Here is a 22,217-nt window from a genome sequence, read left to right as displayed (position 1 = left end):
TTTTTAGTGTCCATATAATTGCTATCGCAATAAATGAAAAAAACAACTGCGTAATGATTTAAGACCGGGCGAGAAAGACAGTCATCGACGTTTCTCTCAGTGACTTCATATGCAATAACTTGCTTCCATCTTTGGTTAAGACCACCTAACATAAATACAAGAGCATGATTCGCAGGCTCTTCAGGCTTCGGGGGAAGAGTTACTTCTCCGAGAAGTGTGTCTTCAGCACGGTCTAGCTCGAACCCCGGCACTATTTTCATTTCATCCAAAAAAATGACGCAGTCCTTTTCCACATCCTCCATAGTCTCAGCTTTGCATTTCATAACATCGATCACTTCGTGAAGAATGCCTGAGAGAAACTTCAAACTTTGAATCCTTCGCGCGAGTGTTCTGTTGGATGGGAGAGGATATCCCATTTTTCTTGGCGTTTCATATCCTGTTGTTCCACAAGCGAATTTAATCTGAAGGCTTGACGGTGTGTGCAGACCAAGAGTTCCCCAAGCTGCTGCTTTTTGAGAGAGCGCGAACTTAATCTTCGTTCAGAAATTTCAAATTTTGCGAAATATTCGTTGCATGACTCTCGAATTTTTGAACTTTGTTCCTGAGACCTTGAATTGTGTTCTTGGCGGTGGCATGGTGTTGCTGAAGTTCAGTATACTTTCTTGTAAGGTCAGCAAGCTTCTTCTTCCGTTCTGCTGATTCTGTAGTAGCATTTGATGTTTCACCAGCCGCATCATCGACTGCTATTGAATCTGCATCACTAGAGTTTGCTGACAGTTGCACAACGGCGTCGCTGACTTCCATGCGCCGGCGAAGGACCAGGTCTATCAGGCGTGATTTTAAAGCGGCCGTTACAGATTTCTTTCCATCGAAAGATTTGTAGCCAAGTATCCGATTTCCTAATGGGGTCAAATTTAATTATCAGATAAGAATGACACAACACTGCGCAATTGCGCTTGCTTTGTTTGTCATCTAAAAGCACCTGCTTCACAAGTATACAGACGGCGATACACACAAAGCGGGCACGGGTCCGGCCTCGTAACGTTACACATTTTTCGCACGAACAGCACAAGTTTTCTATTAAATCGCTACTATTTCGGTAGAGGCCCTCAAATGTCGACCGAGTCGTGGGAACGTGTGCACGAATAAATAAGCGCTGCATCCAGGGTAAAACATTTCCACACAACGACACTGCTCTGAAACCGGCGGCAATATTTCTGAATGTATTAGTATACTCGAGGCCCTCGAACCAGCACGAAATGCCGACACGGGTGCTTTTGTCTTCCATATAACACGCCGGCCTCCTATCTGACGCATTTGCTCACAGCGGGGTCGTTCCCCCGAATGGCCCGGACACTACGCTGCACGACGTTTTACTGCCCGACGTTTGTCTACGCACCCAATAAAGAAATAATAGTGCGCTAAGTAATGCTGGCTAATCAAATTACCATGCATTCTAAAAAAAATTAAAGTTTACTTAAGCTGCAAATGGATGATGTTTTCGTCGAAAGCCACTTGTCGCGTTTGATTTGTACTGTCCAAAAAAGCCTTCTTTTTGGGTCTCTTGGAAAGCGGTACAGCTTCCAGCCGTTCCTGGAATGGTTGGTGCACTGCGGCACGCAACACCCGGGCATGGTGACGGAAGCGAGCGCGTAAAACTGGAGGGAAACGAGCACCGACCTAACAAAACGCACGCCACGTACAAGTGATTGGTCGGGGGCGTCAAAATGGCGGCCACGCTGCCGCCAAGGTCGAGGAGGCGGCACCTGCCCCTTCAAAAGCTGACACCACTCTAAGCGGGGGCGCGCGCATCGAGGCACTCTAGCCTGCTCGGTCTTGCGGCGCCGCCCGGCGGCGCATTGTTCTCCACGCCGCTAAAGTCCCTAAAAAAAACTAAAGTAGCGCCATTCGTGTCGCCCATGCAGGCTCCTCCTCTCCCGCGTGTCTTGCAGATTGTAAATGGAGCCAGTTGAGGGGTGGCATGGCTGTTGGCCGAAAAGATGGGCTTGTTCAAATCTTTCCGCTAAACGGACTAGAGCGCTGCGGTCTAAAGCGATTCATTGGAAGAGTGTTCGAGAGATAAATACGGCAAGTGTCATGCTTTGTAGACCAGTGAAATAATAAAAACGCTTGCACTGCAAAAAACATCAGCTCAAGCAAGCAATACTCGATGCGAGAGCCGACCGTTTGCTTGCGGACGCGCTCGGCGCTGACGCTCTCGATGGCAGCGCCACTATCGCCGTGTAAACTCGGCGGCGCTAAGAATCTGCAAGCATGACGCACTAGCTTTTCTGAAGGTAGTGAAGGCGCCATTTTGTCTCTCCACTGCGTTGTTTATTTTGGCACTAGAGTGTACTAGACAATGGTCGAGTGGGCCGAACGGCGCTCTCCCGCTGAGGCGCCGCGTGTGGAAAAATTATGCGAGGGCGCTGCGAGCGAACTGGATTGGGGCGGAAACGCGCTCCGCGGCATATTCAACGTACTTTCGCTGCGGGCGCCGAGGCCGATTGCGCATAGTAGCTCTTAAAATAGTGCTTTATTTCTACTGCAAATTTATGCTTACACCATTTTGCCAAACATATATATTTGAGGCATGGATTACACAGCACGACGTCTTCAATTTTGCTGTCGTTGTCAAACGCGTCGTCTGCTAGCGAGTGCGCGTTCGCTACGTGGACGCTGGCGGACGCCCAGTTTTTCTCGCAGAACGTCTGTGCAGTACATTTTTTTATGTTTAGTTGCTTTGGTGAGCCCATGACTCTTGACGGCCGGTACCAAATGTAGTTTTAGCCAGGTGAACTGCTGTTTTTACCACTGTCTTCTAAAAGTAACTGGTATCTCTGCAACATGAAGCTACGTAATTTTATTATTGATATCGTGTCATTTTACGCACGCTTCTTGTTGGTGGATGTTTATCAGGGGAAAATCATCGAAGAAAACAGCATTAGAGTGAAATAAACTAGGTTTAATAACTGCGTAGCGCGAAGAATGACTAATGTATTCCTAGATAATTAAATCGAAGGGTGCATAGACATATATGTTCACGATATATATGTAAGGAAAAAATAACAAATAGTCTAAATGCACGAATTGAAAAAGCGAGAACTCCCGACCGGAATAAGCGCACGTGTTTGCTGTAACACACTTATTAGGGAATACTGCACATAAAACTCTCATTCGCAGAAATAATATCCATAGCAGGCAAAAATATCGTGTGTATATATATATTATTTCTGCGAATGAGAGTTTTATGTGCAGTATTCCCTAATAAGTGTGTTACAGCAAACACACACACACACACACACACACACATATATATATATATATATATATATATATATATATATATATATATATATGTGTGTGTGTGTGTGTGTGTGTGTGTGCAAGTGTGTGTGTGTGTGTGCAAGTGTTGTTGATATACTGTACGACGCCGAATAGTCGTTTCCATTCGAATGTAACGCATAACAGCACTGTTGAAGTCTCAAAGGTGAGGGACCGATGGAAGTGAGGACTGTTAGTGCTGCCGGGTGATAGCGCTGCCGGAGTAGTAGTAGTAGTAGTAGTATCACTTTTATTTAAAAAAAAAAGAATTAAATCCAGGTCCAGTGGGTGGGTCCCTCAGTCCAGGGCCCCACTGGCGATAGCAGCACGCCGGGCTTGGTCGAGAAGGGCCAGTTGTTCCTCCCGCACCGTGCTGGCTAGCCACACCTCCCACTGCCTACTTTTGCAGTTTTGCCCCAAAAGGGCTACGGAGAGTCGTGGTTGTTGCGCAGAGGCGCAGTTTCTGAGAGAATTAACGCATGGGCGTTAATAAGTCCTGCTTAACAAGTTCCTGGCTGTCATTCAATATAAACGCCCCGTTTTGGGGCAGCCTGTAAATCTGCTCACTTGATTCAGACAAGGAAAACTTTTTTTTTACAGTCTCATCATGTTTGCAACCCATTAAAACTGGGTACCTCATGTGGTACCACACTTATCTTGTTCAACGAACGGAACAGATCTGCACATCTCTACGTGTATGTGAGGCATGCCGTTCCTTTAATTGTTTCATTATGATCGTTATGATAGTGCACCGAATAACTGAAAGCAGCCGTTTATAATGTACAAGCTGCTGACTTGAGCGGTACGTCATACATTTGGGAACGGCATTACATTTATGTATGAAATATAGGATAAGCGCGATAAGCGTTTTTCTCTGAAATCAGCCTGGAGAATTATTCATTTTACACCTAGAAAAAAGCCGAAGAACGCAGCCACTTACTTTTTTCTCTTTTTTAATTTAAAGAAATTCTTTGGTTTTACGTGGCAAAACTACGATGTCATTATAAGGTACCCGGTTTAGTTTTCACCACCTGGGTTCTTTAACGTGCACCTAAATAGAAGTGCACGAGTCTTTTTCCATTTCGTTCCCATCGAATTCCGCGACCTGGTTTGAACCCGCCAGCTCCAGTTTAGCAGCGCAACGCCGTATCCTCTTTATAGCCACTAATTAAGCTACCGCGCAGGCTTTCTTTCTCTTCTTTTTTTCTTTTTTGAAGTATCGACTGGAAAAAAAATTCACGTACGGCTTACGGCCAAATATTAGCATATAGAATGACTAACTAAAACCATTTTCGGCGCTCGATCGCGGTTCGACTGCAATAAATGACCCCTTACAAATTACTCCGCATTCTGTTACGCGAGGAAGGTGGAAACTTGAATGAAATGTTGCGCTGCAGTTTACTCTTTCTTTTTATCTATAACAATGCTTCCCGTAAATCTGAGTGCAGGCGCCGGATGGGGCAGATATGCTTTACTTGTTTGAATTAAGCGGCAAACAAGAACGTTACATATGTTACTTCGTCTGCTTTTCTCAAGACCTACTGATGGAAAGCTATATGCGCAACAATACGTACGAGAGATACATGCTGCTTGAAGAACGCGAAAAATATTTGTTCTCCAAAGGGAACCGTACAATAACATAGTAGAATGAAAGCCGACACTGCGGCCGCAATGCACGCGCAATTACCGAGCGGCATTAAAAAATAAAATGAAATAAAAAAAGAGAAAGAAAGAATTTATTCTTAAGGCATAAATACATGTCATATGCAATTATGAACACCATTTGAGCGATATGAACGCAAATACCAGCGCGCGAAGTAGCACGAATGACCCTGCCGAGCTGTACCGCCAGCAGTTTCCAACGGCGCGACCTTGATGCGGCCCAATCCAGTTCGATCGCAGCGCCGCCACAGTATTTTTCCACGTCGGGCGCCTCACTGCAAAGCATGCGCCGCCCCAGCCGCTCGTCCCACTCGACCATATTCTAGTACACTCTATTTGGCACGCGATGCCGACCCGAAGAGCCGCGAAACGAGCGCGCGTTCCACAGACGACACCGGCGTACCGTTCGCCGAGCGGCTGCCCGAGCGCCGCTTTCGCTTTCGCGTCCGTAGTTTCCTCCTGGACGCTGTAGGGGCGCTGCTGCAGCTACTGAGAGAGGAGGCAGAGGCGAAGGGGTGTGGTTGGCGCTTCTTTATTTTTTTTAGGGACTTTACACGCCGCCGGCCGCCGTCGCGTGCCGCCGGCCGGCGCCGACGCCGAAAATCCGTCGGAAATCCGTTCCTTGTAGTTGGGCCTTAATACCACCTGGGTTATTGCCAGCGCCGTAATCCAGGTGGCAATTGAAACTGTAAACTTTATTTCACTTCTGCTGCTGCGGGCCAGCAGGTCGTTCCGTTTTTGCACTCAAAGGCGAATTGCAGTCACAACTTTCCCTTCTTCGCGCAAGGAAAATGCGAGGTTTCAAGTTTTCTCCAGAGTCCAGTGTGCCTCTAAGCGGCAGCATTTGCTAACTGAGCGTCAAATTGCTTTCGAGTAAAAAATACAAAACTGAGAAAGAGAAAGAGAGAGCGGGATAGAAATAACATGCTTATTTTATGAATCATGCTTAGGAAAGGCATCACTATTCTAAAATGCATTGAGCTCGGGCCGCCTCTTGGGCACTCGATCGTGACAAGCCGAAGGTGATCCTAGAGGCTGGAGCTGGCAGTATTTTGCCCGACACTTGTAGAAAAATCCCTCGAGTAAAGCGAGGCGTGAACTAAAGTTAGCTCACAACGTGGCTCAGTAAATACTGATAGCATCATGAATCAATCGGAAACGAAATCCTTCGGCTCGTAACAATAAGCGGTGTCCAAATGCACGTCCGAGTGGCAGCTCTCACTAGAATTCTTTACGCAGATCTTGAGGCCACTGTTGTGCTGGTTGCATGCGGCGGAAGTAATTTTGGAGCCGGAAATACGCGGGGAACCATCTACACCATCTATAAGACGCCTGCAGAACATCATTATCATCAAACGTTTGGCTATGTTTTCGGCTACTTTTGGGTCACAAAAAATTAGGGTCTGGCTATCTTTGGGCTGCGTTTTGATATCATTTGGCTATTTTTTGTTGGGGCCATCTGGCAACCCTACCCAGCGCCGGCCCATTCTAGTGCGCTATAAACCTTCGCAGGGCTATGAGTAGAGTGTACTAGTACACCGTACTATGAGTTCCATCTCAAGCAGCTTTCCCGGGGCAGCTTGCGCGGTGCGAAATGACGGCTTTTTTCGCGGCCGGCGAGTGATGCGTGCAGAAGCTAGCCGTCGCGACAGAAGGTTTACCTTGCTCGAAGCGCGGAGACGCATTCCTGTAAGCTGCGCCGATGAGGGGGCCCACACAAGTGGAACTGCTGAGGACGAACAGGGTAGCGACGATGACGGTGAGAGAATTGCGTTAGCTTGTCCTCAGCGTTGCGCATGGTTTTATCATCGGTAGAGGTGCAGACAAAAATAATTTGAACACTGGCTGGGGCTGTGGCCGAATGCTTCCCAGTGCCCTTTTGCAACCTCAAGGAGGGCGTTGTGATCGACCTTATATGATCGCCGTCCTGTGTGCATGCGTCATTTGCTTGAGACCATTGGGATGTATTTCAGCCACAGCTCCCGTGTTCCAAATACTTTTGTTCCCTCCTGCACAGCCTCTCATATGAGGAGTTGCCTACGTGCAGCGTGCTGATAGAGGCGGTGGGACTTACGTGACGTGCGTTCTTTTGTAGCATCAGCCAAGCTAGTGCAAATTTTCACAAACTGCGAAACTATTTTCAGTGCCGTTTGTTCTGTAGATTTAAGAATTGGCGAATCCCATGCATAAGTGGGAATTGGTGATAAGCGAATCCCTCTTTGATGTTTACTTAAATGCCCTCACCTTTCTTTTCTTTTCCTCTTCTATATAACTCAATTCTTCTCGCTTAATGAACGCTACGGCTTCATTTAGTTTGCTTCTTTCTTCACACTCGGCTTCTTCTGGTGCCGACGGCTTCAGTTTTTGTAGCTGATTTACATTTCGGTTTTTGTAGCTGATTTACATTCTTGAATCCGCCGAGGTTGCTCAGTGGCTATAGTGTTGGGCTGCTGAGCACAGGGTCGCGGGATCAAATCCCGGCCACGGCGGCCGCATTTCGATGAGGGCGAAATGCGAAAACACCCGTGTGCTTAGATTTAGGTGCACGTTAACAAACCCCAGGTGGTCCAAATTTCCGGAGTCCCCCACTATGGCGTGCCTCATAATCATATCGTGGTTTTGGCACGTAAAACGCCATAATTTATTTTATTATTTTTTTACATTCTTGTTCCAAACTCCTTCACTGCTCTGCAACTGAACGCTCTTCGCACGGTGCATGCTTTTGTCTAATTTTGTTCCCCCTACTTGATTCTCCACACCCTGCTTCTGTTGCGGGCTTCACTTCCTGCCTGTCGTTCTGCTTGTCTATTCAGGCACCCACCCAGTCACCCAGGTTTTCTATTTGTAAACATGCCTATGGCACATGCCCAGTGCTGTAAGTTGTCTATTCGTTGAGATACCCAGTGGCTCAAGTTGTTGGGTAATCGGCAAGACAGCAGCAGCCAGCACCCGCAAATTGGGGAGACGGGACAAAGAAATACTTCGCTTTAACAAAGGACATCCATAGACAACCTCTAATTCTGTGTCTTAGAGTCGCCCATTAGAGCTCACAAAAATGCTGCCATCATGTGATAAGCCTTAACTGTGTTTCTTTTCAGTACTTCTTGCTTGTTAAACCCCATTCCTTAATTTTGCATGCTGCCGTATCGCAGCTCACATCACCACATCTTTGAGCTCTGAGGCACTCTTCACAGCATGGAAAAAACCGGCCCCTTTTGTTGCCATGTTGGCTGTGTTCTCCATTTTCTTCATATCTTTTTCTCATGCCTCTTAAACACGAACGAACATGCATTATAATCTTTGGCCGGAAGTGGCCATTGTGAGCTGTTGTACAGATGCCCAATTTACTGTTCTTAGTGCCTAGTGCATTGCAGGCCACTTTTTCTGATGCATTTCACGCTGATGACAAGATTAGCTCCATGACATGCAATTTCAATTGTCTTCATGCACATCTAAAACCATTCCTAGTGTCCAGACATCCCGTTTCAGACAACTCATTTACAGACATTGCTGCCTTCAAGTGCAAATAGCTTTTTTTTTTCTTGATAGCTAGTTCTGCAGGTACAGTGCCTTGAAACAATTATACCAATTTCACATGACACGCTAACTTCCATGGCAAAGTTGTGCATTTACTGAAGAATCAGCCGCATCCTGTGCATGTACTGTGCTCAACAATTGAAATGTGATTATCAGACTGGATGGCGGCTGGTGCTTTTTGCACCACCGGTGAGTGCTGCATGATCATACGAAGCCAAATGAAGTCACCATGCGGCATAAAGGCTCTCACTTTCATTGTATGCCACAATCATGTCAGCGTGGTGTCCCCAGCACCGACCATTGGCTCGAAAAGCTCCAGCAGCCATGTGCTCTGAGTATTACATTTGAATAGCTGAGCCCTGTACAACCAGTGCCCTGCTGCCTGGTTTGCTTGTAATCGAAGTGTCTGAAGATATTGTGGAAACAAGTCTTTTGTCATATTAAAAATTGATGTGTTCATTTTTTTGTGGGCTTGCAGCTTACGAGAGTTATTGCATGCACTGTTTTGCACCGCCTTGTTAATGGAGTTTACATGCAGTTTCAGAATCTTTCAAGCCCCATATATGCCTGAAAGCACTCATTAGAGAGGCAAGAAAGCTGAGTATTTAAATGAATACGAAAAGTATTAAGTTGCTTTGCACTGCATTTATGATCCCTTGGTGACTGTTCTTCCACCCTTTCTGCATAAGAACCTATGTTTCTTTTACTTCAGAGTCTCTAGTGCAAAATTGTGTGCTCATAGGTAGGTTTCAGTATTGTTTGTTATCCCCTTTTTGATTTTCACTTTCACAATTCAAGATTTGCCATTGAGTATACTTTTTCTTGATTAGCTTTCTGATTACCTTTTTCGGTGGATATTTTGGGGATTTGAGCATCATGTTTAATTGTTTCCAATGTGAATCTGATTCACTCATTTTGGTGACTGAAACTTCTGTGAGTGCACATGCTGCTCTTCAACAATGTAGTTGCATCCAGTGCACAGAATACTAAAGTTTTTGAGAACCAGTCTATGTAGCAACGGCACAGTGCCCTACGCTGTTCTGACTATAAGAGAATGCTTATGATCTTTGAACAGAAATAGAATCAAACATTAATCGTACCAGATTATGCACAGCCACCTTAACATCGCCACCCCGTGTTACCATCTGGGACCTTGCCCAGTTCATCTGCTGTAGCATGAAAGCTGCAAGGGCCCGGGCTAGGGCTTCCCCAATCCGTCACATACTGCCCCTCCCCACTGCTAAGTTTTTTTTGCAGCAAATTGATGCAAGTAAAGCAAAGGAATGGATTTCTTGGGTGGCAGGTGACCTTTATCTTGCTCAGGCTCTTTGCATTGGAGCACACAGTTCGTAGCTGTAAGCCAATCATCATTATTTTAGCTCTCCGAAACACAAAAGTGGGGATTGTTTTAAGAAATAGGGGTGATATTGGAGGAGAGGGTGCCATCAGATTAAAGAGGTGTACAAGAGGGGCACCCGAAAAAACTAGACTTTCTCCAAAAGAAAATATTGCGAATCAGCGTTTACTCATCTGAAAAAATCCCTCACATCTGAACCAGTACTTCGCCATTTCGATGAAACTGCACCCACACTCCTACATACAGACGCTAGTGGTCATGGCATCGGTGGTATTCTCCTACAGCGAGATGAGTCTTTACGTGAGCGGGTCGTCGCCTACGCAAGCCGCGTGCTGACGCACACCGAGAAGAATTATACCATCACTGAGGAGTGCCTCACTGTCGTTTGGTCGGTACAGAAGTTTCGACCTTACCTTCACGGCCGCCATTTTACCATTGTTACGGACCACCATGCCTTATGTTGGCTTTCCACGCTCACGAACTTGTCTGGACGCCTTGGTCGCTGGATTATCCATCTTCAAGAATACGACTTCACTATTATCTACAAGTGTGGTAAAAAGCATCAGGACGCAGATGCGCTTTCTTGCTGCCCCCTTCCTACGACGCCATGCCATGGTTCTGCTCCTACCTTCCGCGACAAGCTTTCGGACCGTCCTTCTCCGCATGTGTTGTCTTTAACCGCTATTGACCAGACTCCTTCTGATGATCATGGATCGCTCATATCTCACCAACTCGCTGACTCCTACTGTCGACGCATCATAGACCGCCTTCAGGGAACTTCGCGCCCGCCCAACGCCCGCCTTCGTCGACAGCTGATGCAATTCAAGCTCGACAACTGCGCCCTGTACCGCCATATCTATCACCCTGACGGTCAATGCTGGGTGCCTGTTCTACCTCGCTCTCTTCGCTCGCATGTCCTTAAGGCCTATCACGACGACATGACTGCTGGTCACCTTGGTTTCCAGAAAACGTACGACCGCATCAAAGGTCGCTTCTACTGACCTGGCTTATCCACAAGTGTAGCGCGGTACGTCGCTTCCTGCGCCATTTGCCAGCTTCGAAAGCTACCCACATCAGGTCAAAGCGGAGAGCTCCAACCACTCCCGTGTCTGTCGGTACCATTCGAAATCGTTGGCATTGACCTGTATGGTCCCCTTCCCACGACTCTCACCGGCAATCGATGGATAGTGACAGCCGTCGACCACTTGACACGTTATGCCGAAACAGGTTGCGTGACTTCGGCGTGCTGGCGAAATGCGGGCGAGCTGGCGACAGTGGAGGAGGCGTGATATATATTGTTCACAAGAGGATGCAGCTAGAGTGACCGGGGTGGAGAAGAGACGTCAAGAAAAAAAGAGGGCGAACAGCCATAATATTTTCATTTAAGACAAAAAGTGCTTAGTTCACTTCAAATTAATCTCCAACTGAATCGGTACGCTTATCTAACCTTTTCTTCCACTGGTCGAAGTAACTCTAGAAGTTGTCAAGCTTAATGCTGTTGAGTGGGCTCTTGGAAGTTGTCTTCACTGCTTGCATTGTGGCTAATATTCTTCTTTTGTTGAATTTCCCTAAAAATTGCAAAAAAGATCACTGCAAGCTGGATACCATGAATAGGGTGTGTGGGTAACACCAGTCCATCTCTAGAGGCTAGATATTGCGTCATAGCCAAAGCAGTGGAAGCTGCAGCACTGTTTTGATGAAGTAAGCAGTCACCCACATTACACAATATTGCGTTTAGTATATTCTTTCTGAACTCTTTCAGCATCACTGACGTACCAGCACGTTTCCATGTTTCTTTCCCGCCTTGTTCCTGTTGACATTCCTTTTGTGAGGTATAAATGTGAGGACAACACCAGGAAAGCATTTGCTATTATTCGTGTCATTTTTTTCTTTTCATTTCTGTACAACCAAACATAAACTGTTTGCTTTATAATATCTAGGGGGGAAATAAAATGATGGTGGATGTGTGACGTCTCCAAAAAGCATCACACTGAAAGGGTTAACCATTTTAATACCTCCAATAATACCCCTGTCAAGCGGGAAAGTTAAGTGCACTTACGGAGAGTATCACTCGGTTTAAGTGCACTTTGCCCAATCTAAACGGCGCAAGCGGAGTGTCACTCGCAGAAGAGTGCACTCTGGTCGGAGTGCGTTCACGAAACGCACTTTGCTGGCCGAGTGCGTAGCCTCGCTACCAGCGGTTTCAATGGTACAGAATGTATTGCATAAAAAAGGACACAGAAGTTCGTTTTGCTTGTTGAACAGCTAAACACAAAATAATTTGTGTTTAGCGAGAAGCGAAACAGCACAATAATGAACAAAATTATCGTATACGCAACCAACGGCCCGAGCGTGATGCGGCACTGCCGCGTCGCCATTTTCATTCAGTTCGTGTTTGTTTTGGCCGAACACGTGCGATAGGCTACACGTGCTGACCACGGCGGTTATTTGGAAACTTGTGCGCTGCGTTTGCGGTGCCGCCGCATCTGTGCAACGCAAACTCGCCGTGTTGCCGCCGCTTTTCGTGACCGCATCTGCAAGCTCTGCCACGCGTGCCGCAGACACTAATCTCCTCTGGCAGCAGATATGGCAGCCGAGAATGAGGAGGGCTGCCTAAGCAACCAGCGGGCAACGTGGACTGATGAGGAGACGCGTGCCCTTATTAACATATGGGAGGACGTCTTGCCGGACCTGCGTGGCGCCAAAAGAAATCTGAAGGTTTACATGACCATCGCCGAACGGCTACGTGCAGTGGGCATCCGGAAAAACACCAAGGAAGTAAAGAAAAAAATACAGAACATGGGCAACAAGTACAGGTAAAAGCCGATTTCTATTCTACTTGACAGCCTCATTGTGCATCTGTTTACCTTTGGCAGCTGGATTATTTCGTGTATTCGTCGTGTCTTATTTTGTCGGATTCTTTTGTTGGCATTTGTGTTTGTCCCGTAGCTGTACGTGGGCCACTAGAAGAAGGCATTGTGAACAGCCCAGGATTCATTTCGAACACCGGAGGCTCTCTAACGTGCAATGACGTACAGCGCTCGCACGTTTTTGCAGTTCGCCATTTAAATACTGCCGGAACTGGCGGGATTCGATTCTGTGCCGAAATCCGAAGCCACCGCGGCGGGTCAAAAATAGTTTGATGTCGCAGCAGTTACGCCACAGAATTAATATTTTGGGACTGCTTTATTTCGCTGTAACGACTAAGAAAGTATTCTTGTGGTTGTGCATTGCTGGAAACATTGCATCAACCTGTGGCATCATTTTTTTCTTCCATTTCAGGCTACTGACCAGGACGGGGACCAAGACTGGGTCTGGGGGAATACCATGGAAGTTTTACTGGGACCTCCACCGTTTCCTTGGCTTCTTTCCAGCAAATGATTCCAGCCTGATGGAGGAAAGTGGCTGTAGTGCCATTGATGGTGCCTCTCCAGAGGAGGTATGCACCGTTACAGCATGCAGTAGTAACCGATGCGTGTGTCAACCAGTTGAGTTGATATAGTACAATACACTGGCTGTGAAATTCACATTCTGTGCAACGTGTAGTTTGTGGGCTCAAAATTCCGGTTTTGCTAACTTGGTTCATGCTCTTATGCATGTTTGAAAACAGGGTCAAAATCAATGAGCTAGGAACACTGAGTAAAAGGACAAATAGTAAATTTACTGTCAGAGAAGTAGCAGAAGCCATGAGCGCTTATTTTAGTCAGAGATGTTGGTTTATGCTTACACTTTTTTTTTTCACACAACAATCACTTTTTATTATTTCTTCAGCTCTTCAATGGCATGGTGCACGGCGGAGTCGGCGATTTGCAGGAACTTGGAACAGATTCACAGCTTCCTGAAGGAAGCTTAGACGCTTGTGAGGCGCAAGCCTCCCCACTGGAGTCCGGTACTGAAATAGTGCCTGAAGCCCCAACAACAACAACAGCTGCGGAGAAAAAAAGGCTGGCTGCTCCTGCAAAACTTCTGGCACAATTGCTAGATGAGCAACGGCAACTTCGCTGCTCAATGGAGCGCCACAAAAGCGAAACTCTTGCTATGCAGAGGGAGCGCCTAGAAATAATGAAGCGCAATGAAATTCGAGATGACAAGCTGCTGGACATCCTGCAGAAGATGCAGAAAGACAAATAAATGATGCCTGACATGATGTGTGTCCTTGCAGTCGTTTTATTTACGTGACAAGTCAAACATGAATTTCAAATATTCCTGTGAGAGATAAAGACAGCATGTCTTTTTGGGCTTGTTGGTTGGTAGTTTGAAAAGCAAGCTGTAGCGCAAGAGAGAACGAGACAACAGAACACAGACACACAACATGAGCGCTCTTGCTGCGTGTCGCCATTCTGTTGTCCTGTCCTCTGCTGCGCTACAGTTTGCTGTTCAGAAAGACACAGCTCTACTCTTGTTGACATCCTCGTACGCTTCTTTTCTGTCCCTGCCTTGTGCTTTATTCTTCTAAAGTCATGTCACACCAAAACTCCATCAATGGCCACGCACTTCAGGCTCACGTCGTGAGCCGGATGGTCGCCTGAAAACAGGATACCACGTCGACACACAGCTGCAAACAAATATCCTGTGTGTTTGCGCCATGATGTTTTGTTTTGCTTGTAACTGAAGTTACGAAGAGAAGAGTGCCAAAGTCTGGTACCTACTGTGAGCGGTGGGTGTGTTTCTCGTCAGACGTGGTTAAGTGATGTGCAAAACCATTCTCAGGATAAATGAGAAAAGTGTGCGCAGATGGAACCAACCTACAAGTTTTTCAACAGAAAAAATTTGCAAAAGCAACCTCCAATGCAAAGATTCTTTGCTGCCAGCTCAGCGTGCAAACGATCGGTGACTAACGCGCTGCTTGAGCTAATGTCATTGAATTAATAGTGGTCAGGCGTTTGGTAGCAGTGTCTGTTTCCTTAATGTCAGCCCCGTACCAATGTAAAATTATTGCTGTTAAACTGGTGCCCTTACAAGGAAACTTGGCATGAATTTGCGTCGCTGTGTGGCTTAGTACTCGACAGGGGAACAGCGCAAAAATCACGAACGACAAGAAGGGAGACACACACCCAGCGCTGTTCTCTCATTCGCATTACTTGTCTGAGCCAAATAACCAAAATAAACAATGCAAACACATGAATGTGCTTTGGTAGGTAAGCTGCTAACAGTGGCTGTAAATTTCGTGTTGACTACTGCTATTTCACCAACATTGGCTATGACATGACTGCAATTAGCATTGCAGACTGCTAATGGCCTTTCAAGCTAGGAAAGTGAGCACAATGTGTGCAGGACCTTATGAAAATTGAGCTTCGATTAAACGGAATACACTATAAAATGAATTGCTTATTTATTTGAGAGGTCACGGGATGGATGGTTGGCTGTTGCGAACCCACCGGCAAAATTTTGGTAGCCCTGATGGGCTGTTTTTTTGTTAATAAGAAGTCGTTACGCTTCGTCGAGTGGCTCAATGCGAGACAGCTCGCAGTTGGAGTCGCTTTCTTCAGTGCCATCTTCACCCAGTTGGATGACGATGGGTTGAATCTGCTCACTCCCAGAAGTACCAAGTCTGAACTTTGCCTCCAAGTCCATCACATGCTGAATCTTCTTGCTCCAGTCTTCCGCCGTTACGTGCTTGATTTTCTCCCTCACGATGGCTTCGACTGTGGACAGCTTGAAGTCTCTTCAGTCGCGGCCGCAATTGGCTGCTGCGCTTCAGTCATCTGGGCGGGGCCTCTCCTGACTTCCAAAGTTGTACCGGTCTATAGCATTGAACATAAAAAAACCACAATGACCCAGACAAGAACGCCTGCTTTGCTTCACTCTCGTTGCTATTGCGATCATTCATGGCACGTGCTGGGCCTTCTTCCAAAAATAGGTTGCTAGGGCTTGCCTCACCTCTTGCCCTCCCCCACTGCACTCTGCAGTGTTACGTGATGGCTGTGCATACATGTCCAATGCACGTGCCTCGCTTTCCCACTGGAGCTCTACACTGTCTTTCATTGCCTCACAGATATTGTGAAGAACACAGGCAGCTCGAATAGCCAGTTTGGCCTTCTTCAGCTTGCACTCCATCCTTTTCATCACGAAGCGAAAGCGTGCCTTTAGCCTCCCGAAACCATTCTCGACAATCCTCCTAGTCTTTGAAAGGTTGTAATTGAACACTCCTTCACGGCTTCCAGGCTGAGCATTTGGAAATGGCTTTTGGAGGTTCGGTGACAAGGGGAATGCCTGATCGCACAGAATAATGGGCGGAATGTTGATGCTCTCTATAATTGCCGTGGGAGAGCTGAAGGTCCCATTCTCGATCAGCGTATGCAGCTTAGATCGTCCATACACGCTGGCATCATGGCACCTTCCGGGACTTCCAACGTTGATATACCTAAAATGGTATTTGTGGTCCACTACTGCCAGGAGTATGATGCTGTACCTGTGTGGGAAAGCAAATGTGGGTTCATCAGCAACTACTATGAAGATACGCATGCAAGAAGTCATCACCACAGTTGTCTAGAGCACTGAAATGACTTGCTGTTGCATTCAGGAATTGCAATTTTTTGGCAGGCACTCAGTATTGAAGATGCATAAGCATACGAATTGCCATAAGACTTAGCCAAGCTAGGATTTAACTTTCTCTGTACTGAAGCACGCTGCTTCAGCACAGTAGACAAGCGTGCTAACTATAATTTGCTGTATAAAGAAATGATCACTCCATACTAGGTTTGACAGTGAGTGATGAACACAGCATGTAGGAAAAGCAGGAAATTCTGCAATTATGAGGCAAATAAGTAAAACATAGTATTGTTGGGATGACCACCGCAAAGTAAATTTCTATTAAAAGCATTAAATAGAAGGAACATTTTAAACTGACGCATACAAATGCACACATACAATAGGGGGCACATAGTGTTATAATTAATAGAAAGAGTGTATCCCTAAGAAACAGTGCATGTAAAGATGCAGCACTGAGTTCGACACATCTGTCATTAAAACCAAGCACATCAGGAGTGTACAATCGCGCTAAGTGCAAAAAAGAGCAAGGGAACCTACCAGCCTTTGTAATTATAATACTCCGTGGCATATTCTTTCGGCGGCGACACAGGAAAGTGGCAGCCATCCAAGGCGCCGATGGCTTGCGGGAAGCCTGTGACGGCGTAGAATTCACGCATGTGGGCACTCATATTGTTGGGATGTACCATTCCTAACCATTCCTCTTCAAGCAGATCCACCACGGCAGTACAGAATTCTTGATGTAGAACATTCACAGTGGAGCGACCTATTCCAAAGAGGTGGGCAATCGTTCTGTCCTCGGCGCTGGAGCACAAGCGGTACAGTCCCACTGCGACATGTTTCTCCAGAGAGATCGGCTTCATCATGTTGGTGGTTTGCCGCTCAAGGACCGAGCGGCACGATTTCACTATGTACCGAAAGGTGGAGGGAGACACATGTAGAGCTTGTTTTAAATGAAATTCACTTAGGTTTGGTAGAGTGTCCTCAAACCATGTGTCGCTCCTTACAAAGCGCCTCCGTTCCCGATGGGCGGAAGGATAATGCTCTGCCAGGACGGCAGCGATGGCGAAATTGTTCGCCATGAGCTGATCCTCGAAGTTCGTTAAGGTTGACTCTGCCTCTTGAAGTTCATCGTCGAGTTGTTGTTCTTGACGTTGACTCCGGGCTCTTGCTTACAGATAATAAGCTAGCACTCGCTCATAATCTGGACCAGCAGGAACAAACGCAGCCTCGTCGCACGCCGCCATATTGTTCTGGATTGGTTAGGCATTCGTCCTGGCCGGCATTGACTTTGCAACACCTCATAGTAAAGGAAATGACGTTCTTGTTGAGGAAAAATAGATTAAGTTTGTTTTTATTTATAATACCACGTAAAACAATCACTTTTTAGAAGTTTTTTTTTCTTTTTTATCTACATCTTAAAAAAAAAACGCTCCTGTCTGTCGCCATGTTTCTTTACGGCGAGTGCACTCCGTTTTCCCGTTTAGCACCGCGTAGCCTAAAGTGTCACTCAAGGTCCCGAAGTGCACTCCCCGTAAGTGCACTTAACTTTCCCGCTTGACGGGGGTATAACATTGCCGATTGAAAGTCTGTCCAGGAAGAGCAAATTCAAGCTGGATAATTCCACAAACTTCATAGAAAAAAAAGGATCATCTTCACACATCCACATTTTTCACTTTATTTTTTTTTTGTCTTGGTGAAGGGGTCAACTGGCTCAAGTTGCTTGTTTTCAGCGTCACACCCTTAACAGCCAACTGAAACGAAATTCTGCAACGTGTAAAAACCCTAGTTGAACATAATGTCGATACAAAAGGGCCTCCATGCAAAATTTGACTATTGAAGTATGTGCGAGAGCATCCCAGAAAGCTCACAATAAGTTGCAGTTTTTGTTAGAGAAACTGAAAAAATACCGCCATCACCGCTCTCTCAAAGTGACGCATGACCCAAGACGCGGCTTCATGGCATGACCTCCGTGATTGCAACGGTGCACCTGTGCTATCTCTGAGGCCACACTGCTGCGTAGCATAGATACCACGGCTGGCACGGAGTGCCGCAACAAGCCCTTTTGCATAGTAGACGTTCGAACTACCACTTGCTCTGATTGGTCTTCGTGGGCCTCCAGGTGTGGTGTCGTGAGTGAGCTTGAGTGCTTGGTGCCCGTGGTGGGCTGAGAAATCTTGGACGCGATGGGCTGGGATCTGCATCCCAGCGACTCTACCAGGTGCATGCATTGTCTGCTTAGGTGCTTCTGCTAACCAAAAAAAGTATACAATTACCAGCTCTGCAGCTTTACTTGGTTCAGTGGTTCATTTATAACAAATGTAGCCAAAGTGCAATTTCATTGCACTTGGTCTTCAAGTTACTACAACCTTTGCTGTGACAGGAAACGGGCCCCTGAGACAGATGGTGTATTTAGTATATGACAATGTTTATTTTTTCGCATCACTACAGTGTGATGATATGAAGGGATGTGCGGAAAAGGCTGTCATTTTGACTGCTTGGCAAAGCTGCGGGCCCCCGCATTGGAGATCACAGCACTGACATAAACACACTCAGCCTATAACTTTTGAGAAATTGTACAAAAGTTATGCAAATAACAAAAGAAAGTTGTGTACAAAAGATACAAGCTTATACAATGATACAGGAATACATAAAATACAATTATAAATTCTTACACAAACAAATGCAATTTTGTACACAGACTCAAAAGGAAAAATCACGTGTGCGTTATTATACAAATATATTTCTGCTTGATGAAGAATAAGAACGAAAAAAAAGCAAACACTGCTCTTTTCCAGAAAATAAGCACCAGACCAAAAACAAGTTCTTGCTCAGAAAAAAAAAGAAAACATTCAAAGAATTTCATCTAGTTTCAAGTTGAGAAAACTACAAAGAGCTTTAAAGGTACTGTTGTCCAGTTGTATTGCTTCGCAGTTAATCTATTTTGTAATCATGGCAGGTTCATGGCAGATGTTCGAAGCATCTGTTGTTCATATGTTCTTACTGTTGGTACTTTCCAACATTCTTTTTTGTGTTTGCATATGTAATGGTATTGTTTTGTAACTTGACAATCCAGGTGATAACTCTTGCTTATGTGCTCTACACAGTCAGTACTCATACATTGTTGCGATTGGCATCACCCTATATTTAAAAAAAATTCATGCGCATCTAGGGACATTTTAAATTACACGTAGGAACGTTCTTAGAGAGGGACTCCAACCAAATAAGAGAATTTATTAGTTGCTGCACACCGCCATCTCCGAAGAATACCCCCTGAAGAAGGAGCCGAATTGGCTCCGAAACGGGCTAATAAATTCCCTTATTTGGTTAGAGTCACTCTCTAAGTCTTAATCAATTTTCCCAACCGGACAGGTAATTTTTTCTATGTTTAGCTTCAAGGAACGTTCTTTGCTAGAGATGAATACTGTACACATTTTCTTGAGTGGTAGGCTATTCTAAATGACAATAATTAAGCCGAGATTGAAACAAACTGTTAACAATAAGCATCAGAAGGTTTTGTGGCAGTATATGGCGATTGCGTTAATACTAATTACCTGTGAAAGTTTTACTGCTAAGCAGTCGACATGTTTATCCCATGATAAGGTTTCATGATATACCCAAATAAAGAAAAAATACCTAATGCTACTTTTTCTCTCAAATTGCCTTCTTGTTGCTATCCCTTTTTTTTTTCCATAGCGCAACCATTCACAAATCGTATTATGCGGTGGAAGCAACGAAAACAGCTACTGAAGGCTGTGGCTGGAAAACAAAAGGCCCCATTCCGACCACCTAGCTGCAAACCAAGTCCTCTGCCAGCTTTGCCGGACTTTGCATCGTTCCGCCAACGACACCTGCGCTACTATGACAGCATCCGCCACACGGTAATTACCTGTCGGACCAGACAGGATTCATGACAATCTGGTACTGAGTGAGGCTTCAGTGTGCTGCTAGTTGAAGCACAGTCTTGAAATAACTTCGAAATTGGAATTCAACCTGCTTTTTAATATCCATGTGTTGCACGGGCCCATTCGATTGCGATCAAGCCCGGTAAGTATCGAATTTTTTTTACTATGACTGGTTTCTTTCCTTAGCTTGTGCAGAAGAGCCAGTCACAGTCAAGAAATTTAATCACGACCGAGCTCCATTGCAACTGAGCTCGATTGGGATTGAATTTTTCAGCTGCGATTGGCTCCTTTCGGTAGCTTGTGCACAGGAGCCAGACGCAGTAAAAAAATTCTATGCCTATTGGGCTCAATCATAACCTTAAGTGCACTGTCGGACACCCCCATCAGTTATTTTATTCCTTATCGCATCTCTTAGAAAAAAACCTACATTCACTTACTGTATATAGCAATAAACTGCAGTCACTCTACGTACCTCCGAAACCTAAGTTACATGTAATAAAAAAACACGCAAAATGTACAGGTGCTTCTAGCTGTTGATGTAAGGGGAATCGGGGTTCATATACCTTGAAATCTTGAAAATAGAGATTCAAAGGCCCTTAAAACTCCTTGAAAATAAAAATGCTTCTTGTAATTCCTTGCAGACTAGGGTTGGGGGAAAGTTTTGAACATTCAAAAAGTTTGTTTGATTCAGAAAAAGTGCCCATCACCACATATGAAAAGGTGCAGGTGTTGCCAGTTGTGGTGCTCCAGGCTGCACCAACTTACTGAAAGGTTCAAGGGTGCACTGCACCGCAGCGGCACCTTGCCTTGCACCCCATGCAGTCGAGCACGGGGGTGCAGGGACACCGCTGTACCTCGGGGAATCAAAGGCCTAGGTGCAGAACGTGCAGAGAAACTTGCTTCAATTGAATAAACCTAAACTAACAGAGCGAAAGAAGAACTAAGAGGAAAAGGTAGGGTGGGAAATCAAGGAGGTGCCCGGTTGGCTACCCTGCACTTGGGGAGGGGAAAGGGGGAAGAATAGATAAGGAAAGATAAGAAAAGCAAGGAGGCAGTTTTAAAGTAACACTCCACATAGGGGCTACGCCATGGACGCTATCGATGGAGAAACAATCCTAGTATTTTATTCTGAGTGCCGCTAAATGATTGCAATGTATGGCGTGTCCACAGCCACCAAACACTGGCTTGTTTAAATCATCATGGAGCTAGACAGACAGGTCTAGTGATCAGACTGTGCCACCATTTTGTTGTTTTGATAGTCTGTTCAAGCTGCAGCCATCGTGGCTCCATTTTTGAGCCCTAGGAATGCCTAGCAAGTTTCAGCCATTTGGCATTAACATGGCAAGTATCTTTGGCTAAGTGGACCACTACTAACCATCATGCCAGGATACAATTGACATCATTGCAATGGAAAAGTCGACTTAGAAAAGTGACCTGAAGAGCTTCAAGCATGTCTAAGTCAGCAGCTAAGAAGAAAATTTATATTTTTCATTGTGGGTGTACAAAATAAGATTGTTTCTCCCCTCCTTGAATTCTCACCTTTGGCATCCTTGAAGTGCTTGAATTGTCCTTGAATTCTTTGTCAAATGAACCCTGAGGAATGATCGCATCAACGTGAGCTGGTGGCTTAGTGGCTATGGCATTCTGTTATTAAGCATGACGTCATGGGTTCCATTCGTGTCACGGCAGCTGCATTTGGGAAGGTGTGTAATGCTAGCCGAAATGGAAGACGATTTAACCTTTACTTCAAGTCGATGAAAGACACCGTCTTCCTTGGCAAGTTGAGGGTGAGAATTGAATGGACTCGCTGCACGCCGTGCTCTTTTGCGTCACCCCTTGTGTGAGGGGAGTAAGAGCATCGGGCTGCTTAAACTTTTGTGCTGCACTATCTTCAGGATCGGCCCACATTTTTTAGACAGCATTATCTTCAGGATTGGCCCACA

At 45.7% G+C, this 22,217-nt stretch overlaps 2 protein-coding genes across 6 annotated transcripts in view; one reads left to right on the top strand and one right to left on the bottom strand.

Moving 5' to 3' along the window:
• The first annotated feature begins 6,494 nt into the window (after positions 1 to 6,494).
• LOC119437524 (uncharacterized) overlaps positions 6,495 to 22,217 on the top strand; it is a 132,249-nt gene continuing 116,526 nt past the window's right edge. For all 5 annotated transcript variants that reach the window (XM_049660656.1, XM_049660657.1, XM_049660655.1 and 2 more), the window contains exons 1-2: positions 6,495 to 6,745; positions 20,066 to 20,250. In XM_049660656.1, coding sequence (XP_049516613.1) covers positions 6,532 to 6,745; positions 20,066 to 20,250 — 399 coding nt within the window. In that variant the 5' untranslated portion in view covers positions 6,495 to 6,531. The remainder of the gene's footprint in view (positions 6,746 to 20,065; positions 20,251 to 22,217) is intronic.
• LOC125942471 (uncharacterized) lies at positions 15,239 to 16,489 on the bottom strand. Its single transcript, XM_049660661.1, has one exon. It carries the CDS (start codon positions 16,355 to 16,357, stop codon positions 15,707 to 15,709), a length of 651 nt encoding a protein of 216 aa, XP_049516618.1. The 5' UTR covers positions 16,358 to 16,489; the 3' UTR covers positions 15,239 to 15,706.

The sequence above is a fragment of the Dermacentor silvarum genome, chromosome 1 (genome assembly GCF_013339745.2).
Source record: "Dermacentor silvarum isolate Dsil-2018 chromosome 1, BIME_Dsil_1.4, whole genome shotgun sequence".
In the NCBI taxonomy this organism is placed as follows: Eukaryota; Metazoa; Arthropoda; class Arachnida; order Ixodida; family Ixodidae; genus Dermacentor; species Dermacentor silvarum.
This window is presented reverse-complemented; position numbering and strand designations above follow the sequence as displayed.